Genomic DNA, 7,493 nt, shown 5'->3' on the forward strand with positions numbered 1-7,493 from the left:
CCCTTCCAATTTTGACCTATTTGGGTTGATGTTTAGTGCATCACCACACAATGATTTGTCTATCTCCCCACTAGACTATGAATTTTTTTTAGGGTAGGGACTTTTTCTTTAATCTCTGATTCCCTAGCACATTGCAAATAACCTGTTGCTTGGGAGACACTAAAAGGATATTGAAGGAAGGGAGAAGGGCAAAGAGAGGGAGGGGAGGAGAATGGAATGGAGTCCAGTTAGACTCATGGCGCTTATTCAGAGTTGTCAAAACACTTAATTCCTATTGACCTTGAGGGAGCTTCCTGACTCCCAGAGCACTGCGGGATAGTGAGAAGTAGGTAAAATTTGGAATCAGGAAACTGGGGTTTGTGTCCTAGTTATGCCATTTCATGCATATATGTCCTCAGACGAGGCATTTAACCTCCAACCCTCAATATCATCTTCTGTAGATTGAGAATTATTATGTCTACCTTAAAGAGATCCTGAGTAAGTGAAATAAAATATGTGAAAGCATTCAGCAACCTTTTTTTTTTTGAGACAGAGTCTCACTTTGTCACCCAGGCTGGAGTGCACTGGTGCAATCTCAGCTCACTGCAACCTCCGCCTCCCAGGTTCAAGTGATTCTCCTGCCTCAGCCTCCTGAGTAGCGGGGTTGTAGGTGCACAGCCCCACACTCAGCTAATTTTTGTATTTTTAGTAGAGACAGAGTTTCACCATGTAGGCCAGGGTGGTCTCGAACTCATGACCTCAGGTGATCTGCCTGCCTCAGCTTCCCAAAGTGCTGAGATTCAGGTATGAGCCACTGTGCCCAGCAAGCATTCAGCAATTTTTTAAATGCCATTTAATTGTTACCTACCATTATTATTACCCTGAAATCAGAGCCATCTTCCACTGAACTCCCTTTTCTGTTTAATTTGGCAAAATACTGTCTTTTTTTTTTTTTTCATCCAACAGGAAGCCACAGCTTTATTTATGATAGAAACAGTACAAATTTCAAACCAAGCTGCAGTTACTCCTTTGAGACACCGAAAAAAGTTGCTTTCAGATGGTTATATTGTTAATTCCATAATAGCATTTACAATATCATTACTGTTCTTCAGGGCTCGGACTGCCTTTGCTCTAGACACATTTGCTTGTGACATGACCAATTCTATGTCCTTAATTTCCACGCCTGTTTCATCGACCTCTTCCTCGTCACTCTCCTCTTGTACAGTTGGAGTCTGTGTGTTTTCCTGAATGTTTGAGATAGCTTCACCTTGAACTTTGAATTTCTCAGCAGCTGCTAGTTGTGCTTGCTGAGATAAATCTTTGATCTTGGCTTCCCCAAAAGCTATGCAGGTATCCAAAGCAGGGTTCTTGTAGACATCTGGTTTTGTGATGACAGAGAAGATATTCTTAGATTTCCGGATAGTGACTCTAGTAACTCCTGTCACCTGTCAAAGACCCAGTTTGAACACAGCTTCCCGTGCCTTCTTTTCACTCCGCCTCTGTTTTGCTTTACTGACTGGTTCTTCATTAATTTCAGCTGCTACCGCCAGCTGGGCTTGCTGTGTGGTTACCTGGGTGGAATCCTGTTCTTCAAGCTCTGGTACTGACTCATTACCGTCAGATTCTGTTCCAGACCCTGTCTCAGCCTGGGGCTGCAGCAACTCCTGCTCTATACCGGGGACGGTTTCTGTGGCTTCGCCGGGCATTTTGTGGAGGGAATGGGGAATCAAGATGGCGGCAGAAAGAGAGCGAGCAAGAGCGAGTCCCATGCCTGTTGCAGAAGGAAGCCTAGCGCCCAAAATACTGTCTTTTGATAGAGTATTTTAAAGAAGGGGGAAAGTCTGACTTTAAATTCATTTTCTTTGCTTGTTCTCAGGATTTTGGTAAAGTGTATTGGATGGTTATTTTTTTTAAAAATGAGAGCAACAGTGATTCCAGTCAAAGGTTTGCTACTGGCCTCCAGTTAAATTGGAACCACTTGAGAACTTCATATAATACAGATTCCCAAGTCCCAATTCCAAGGACCTCAATTCAATTGCCCTTGAGTGGGGATGGGGAAACCTGTAGCTTAAAAAGCTGCCCAGCTGAGTCTCATGAGAAACCAGGCTAGGAAACGTGGATAGGCTCCTTTTTCCATTTAAAACTGTCAGCACCTGTAATCCCAGCACCTTGGGAGGCCGAGGTGGGCAGATCACTTGACATCAGGAGTTCGAGACCAGCCTGGCCAACAACCACGGTGAAACCTCGACTCTACTAAATATACAAAAAAATTAGCCAGGCGTGGTGGTGCATGCCTGTAATCCCAGCTACTCGGGAGGCTGAGGCAGGGGAATCACTTGAACCTGGGAAGCCGGGTTGCAGTGAGCTGAGATCATGCCACTGCACTCCAGCCTGGGCTACAGAGTGAGACCGTCTCAAAAACAAACAAACAAAAAACTGCCAGAAAAGCTCCAAGTTCAGGCAAAAGAGTTTATGAATATGCCCTTTCTACCTGGCGAATCTTCAGCGGAATAAACCCTCACATGCTATGAGGGTTCATGGCATTCAGACTTGTGGTTTGAAACTAGCAATGTTATAGAAATGCCAGCCTCAGCCTGAGCATGCCTTTTCTGTAACAAATTCACAGGTAGGCACATGCACCTAAAATCAAAGCTCTGGAGCTAGAGTGGGAAATACAGGATTAGTAGGGCTCTTAGAAAAAACATTTGAAGAACAGAAAACCAAACACCGCATGTTCTCATACGTGGGAACTGAACAATGAGATCACTTGGACTCAGGAAGGGGAACATCACACACTGGGGCCTATCATGGGGAGGGGGGAGGGGGGAGGGATTGCATTGGGAGTTATACCTGATGTAAATGATGAGTTGATGGGTGCAGCACACCAACATGGCACAAGTATACATATGTAACAAACCTGCACGTTATGCACATGTACCCTACAACTTAAAGTATAATAATAATAATAAAAAAAAAAACATTTGATCTCTTTTGTCTTATTTCCTCAGCTTCAGGAGAAAATGGCATAAGGCATACCTCTGTCTATTTTACAAGGATTTATTATGATTATCATTATTATTATTTATTTCACTATTTTTTTTAGAGACAGGGGTATCACTTTGTCACCTGGGCTGGAGTCCAGTGGTGTGATCATAGTTCACTGCAGCCTCGAACTCCTGGGCTCAAGCAATTCTCCTGCCTCAGCCTCCTGACTAGCTGGGACTACAGGCGTGCACCACCATACCTGACATACAGGGGTGTTTTGACCTGAAAATGAACGTGAAGAAGTAATGGTGATTTGAACTTTTTGGAAAAACTCCTCTGCCTCATCATCTTTGGGGCTCAGGGTAGCTCCAGAGTTACCATTCAGCACAACTCTTATAAAAATTGAAATTCTACATTTATATTCCACTGGGACTCATGTATGGCTGGTGGTAAATTGGTACAACCACTTCAGAAAACTGTTGAGTAGTGTCTAGCAAACTAAACATTTGCATACCCTATTTTGCTCCTATGCACATACCTAACAGAAATGTTTACAATGTTTACCAAAAGTCATGTACTAGATGTGCATAGTATATTATAATAGCTGATTATAATTATAATAACTGATTATAATAGCTCAAAACTGAAATTACCCAAATGACCATCTACAGTAGAATGAATTGTAATATATTTGCACAGTAGAATACCATACAAAAAGAAAATGAATTATCTATAATTACACGCAAAATTAGATGAATTTCACAAGCATGAGTTTGAATGAAAAGCTAAACAAGAAAGAGTCAATACTGCACTTACATAAAGTACAAAACTGGCAGAATGAAGAAGCTGAGATTATGAGTCTCCCAGACAGTAGTTCAGCTTCCAGGACTCTCTTCCAGCATGACCAAAGACACCTCTTTACACAAGATGGTAGCAACAAATTATAGGTACAGTTGCAGCAAACTCACAGATCAATTGAAAATCCTCATCAATACCTTCAATCAAAAACTTTGCTCAGGTTATTCTACCAAACAAAAACTTGGTTTATAAATCAATACAGAAGGGTCAAAAATCCAGATCTGGTTTCAGAATTGAAGAGCTAGGTGTGGATTCTAGAAAAGACCAGAACCAGAGACTTTAGAATCAAGCCAGAGCCACGGACAAGATCAACCTGGTGCAGAGTTTCAAAGCAGAGAAGCTCGACGGTGTTGTACCACCTACAGTGCCTCTCAATTATGCCCTCTCATCAAGGCATTTTTGAAAAACCCATACCCTGGGACTGATTCCAGGAAACAACTTGCTAAAGAAATTAGTGTTCCAGAGTCAAGAGTCCAAATTTGGTTCCAAAATCGAAGATCTAGATTTCATCTCCAGAGAAAAAGGGAACCTGTTGTGTCCTTAGAACAAGAAGACCAGGGGCAAGATTTCTGAGAGACTTCAAGGTACAGAAGATACACAGAATGGCACCACCCTCACTAGCAGCTCTCATTTCTCTAGAGCCAGAACATGGTGAACACAGTCAAGTTCAGTGTATTTGATATTATCAACTTGGGCCCCAAATCTCTCTCATAGTCTTCTTGGGAGATGATAAAGGACTTGGCCGGGTGCGGTGACTCACACTTGCAATCCCAGCACTCTGGGAGGCCGAGGCAGGAAGATTGTTGAGCCCAGGAGTTTGAAACCAGCCTGGGAAACATAGCAAGACCGTGTCTCTACTATCAAAAATAAATAAAAATAACTGTAGGAGGCAGAGATAGGTACAGGAGGCACCACACTACCCTATTGACACAGCCTGGATCCAGAGTTCAGCAGACCTGAGACAATGAAAATAAACTTAGTAATAATAATAATAATAATAAAAAGATTGTGGTTACCCTTGGGGTGGAGGGTAGGGGGTTAGCGATTGTAAGAAGATATGAGGGGCACTTCTGGGGTGCTGATATATTGTATACTGATTCTTTCTTTCCCCTTTTTTATTTTTTAAATCTTTGTAGGTACACAGTAGGTGTATAAAATTCTGTTTCTTGATCTGAGTGATGGTTACAGAAGAACGTTGAGTTTAAAAATTAATTGAGTTGTGTATTTATGAGATCTGCATTTTTCCATGCATATTACACTTCAATTAAAAGTTTAAATCTGAGCATGCTCCTCAAAACAAGAAAAAAGAAAGTTGAAATCAACTCCAAGAATGCATATCCAAAGCGTAGCTGATGATGCTCAACAAGGGAGAACTGGCATTTATTTATAGCAAGACTCACTTTCTTTTCAATTACTTTATTATTTGTTATTAACTTTTTAAAGATGCGCTCTTGCTGTGTCCCCCGGGCTGGAGTGCAGTGTAGCGATCATACCTCACTGCAGCCTTGAACTCCTGAGCTCAAATGGTCCTCCTGCCTCAGCCTCTCGAGTAGCTGAGAATACAGGCAAGCACCACTACACCTGGCTAGTTTCTTTCTTTTTAAAGATGCTGGGAAGAGCCTACATGCTGTAACTTCTGAACAGTTTTCCCAACTGACCATTTTGGTTGTCTTTAGAGAAGTCTGACCAAAAAAAAAAAAAAAAAAAGCCCATTAGGTGTATTTTACAAAGGCTTCATGAGCTGATAATATAATTCAACTATGCCTTCTGAAATGAAGGAGAACATTTCCTCCATATTCATAGAAACTTTCTTTTCATCTCAAAACATGCCTTGAACAGAGCTTGGGAAGAAATGTGTTAACCTGGCCTGTAAGGTTAACTGGTCTGCTGAATGAGGTGTTCAGAAACTAACACACACACAAAATGATTTGAAAAAGTATGGCATTGTTGCTGTGTGTGTGCATTTAAAAATTCCTTCTTAAAATGACTTTCTTTTAAGCCAGGCATGGTCATGTGCACCTGTAGTCCCAGCTGCTCTGGAGGCTGAGCGGGGAGGATCACTTGAGCCCAGCAGTTCGAGTCCAGCCTGGGCAACATAAAGAGACTCCCATTTCTAAAACAAACCAAAAAAAACATGTTTTAAATGGCCTTATTTTTTGACGAAACTTTACATGTTCAATTTTAAATCAATCAATACAGAAAACTAAAGAGCAGGAACCAGTATCTAAAATAAAAATCACCCTACATGCCACCTCCCTAAGAAACTATTATTAGCATTCAGTGACTCTCATTCCAATAATTCTCTAGGCATAGATAGGAATTATTTTGTAAACATGGGGGAAATTTTAAACAAAAAGCAAATTATAAAGGAAAATCACTTGCATAATCTCCATTTATCTCTTAGAGGATGAAGGAGAGAGAAGAACTTTTACTTCCACAGATTATAAAATAATCTTTCTGGCCTCTCCTTTGATGAGATGAGTGCTCTGATAAGGAAATTGTTGAAATTCTAAGGTGAGTAAATAGTGCCTTTCTGATCAAGCATTGGCCTAACTTGGGTGGGAGGTGGGTTGGAAAACAGAGGAACCATGTCTAGTTGGTTTGATCATGGTGGGACTTTCTGAAAGGAGCCATTCATGTAGAATCAAGACGTAGACCACCACAGAGCAAAGGAGAGAGAAGGTGTGGCCCAGAGCCATTAACAAAGCAACCACTGCCGGGGTGCCTGTGCAGATGAACACACAGGAAAAGTGACTAAGATAATGATGATTGGAAGATTTGAAAAATGATCATCCCAGACCTGATCAAAGGAAAGAAATAGAACAAAATAGTGTCATAGATCTGGCTATTCTTAATTAGAATAATTTCAGTTTCTTCTATAACTTTTAAAAGGAGAGTTTTTTTGTTTTTTTGTTTTTTTGGGTTTTTTTGAGGCAGAGTCTTGCTCTGTCACCCAGGCTAGAGTGCAGTGGTGCCATCTCGGCTCACTGCAACCTCCGACTCCTAGGTTCAAGCGATTCTCCTGCCTCAGCCTCCCCAGTAGCTGGGATTACAGGCGCGCAGCACCACACCCAGATAATTTTTGTATCTTCAGTAGAGACGGGGTTTCACCATGTTGGCCAGGATGGTCTCAAACTCCTGACCTCGTGATCCACCTGCCTCGGCCTCTGAAAGTGCTGGGATTACAGGCATAAGCCACCGCACCCGACCAAGGAGATCTGTTTGAATCACAGATTAAATGCGTTGATGCATAGATTCTACCTACTTACAGGTAAGCCCAGCCCAAAATTAAGATTTTTATTTGTTGTATGGCTCCTTCTCCAACTGGGTTTTGCAAAATTCTCACAAGATGAGGATTCCTTTAACTGAGGGTTTGGGAGATAGCAAAGTGCCAATCCTGATCTTTCTAGCACTCTGTGATGCTCCCTCTCTGACCCAGGAGGTAGATGGTGATTCACTGCCTAAGGGAGTCAAGAAGGCTCTGAGACTCAGAAGGAAAAATCGCCGTTCTGTCTTGAAACTTTTTCAAATGAAAGATTATATAGATTGAGACACTAGGACAGAAAGCCCTCAAAGCTTGGTACATCTCTCCTTAGACCGCATTTCCATTATGAAGTCTCAAACTTAATGTGTGTCTTTAGTACACATTGTTACTGGTTCATAATGGCAGG

The 7,493-nt window shown here is 41.7% G+C and overlaps 1 protein-coding gene and 1 pseudogene across 1 annotated transcript; one reads left to right on the forward strand and one right to left on the reverse strand.

Moving 5' to 3' along the window:
• Positions 1 to 943: 943 nt before the first annotated feature.
• Positions 944 to 1,773, reverse strand: LOC105476043 (nascent polypeptide-associated complex subunit alpha-like). Its single transcript, XM_011731664.3, is given in 1 exon segment — positions 944 to 1,773. A coding segment is annotated over 1 exon segment (708 nt). The 5' UTR covers positions 1,749 to 1,773; the 3' UTR covers positions 944 to 1,040.
• A 2,091-nt stretch (positions 1,774 to 3,864) lies between these two features.
• Positions 3,865 to 4,477, forward strand: LOC105476044 (double homeobox protein A-like; annotated as a pseudogene).
• The last annotated feature ends 3,016 nt before the right edge of the window (positions 4,478 to 7,493 follow it).

The sequence above is a fragment of the Macaca nemestrina genome, chromosome 8, assembly GCF_043159975.1.
Source record: "Macaca nemestrina isolate mMacNem1 chromosome 8, mMacNem.hap1, whole genome shotgun sequence".
In the NCBI taxonomy this organism is placed as follows: Eukaryota; Metazoa; Chordata; class Mammalia; order Primates; family Cercopithecidae; genus Macaca; species Macaca nemestrina.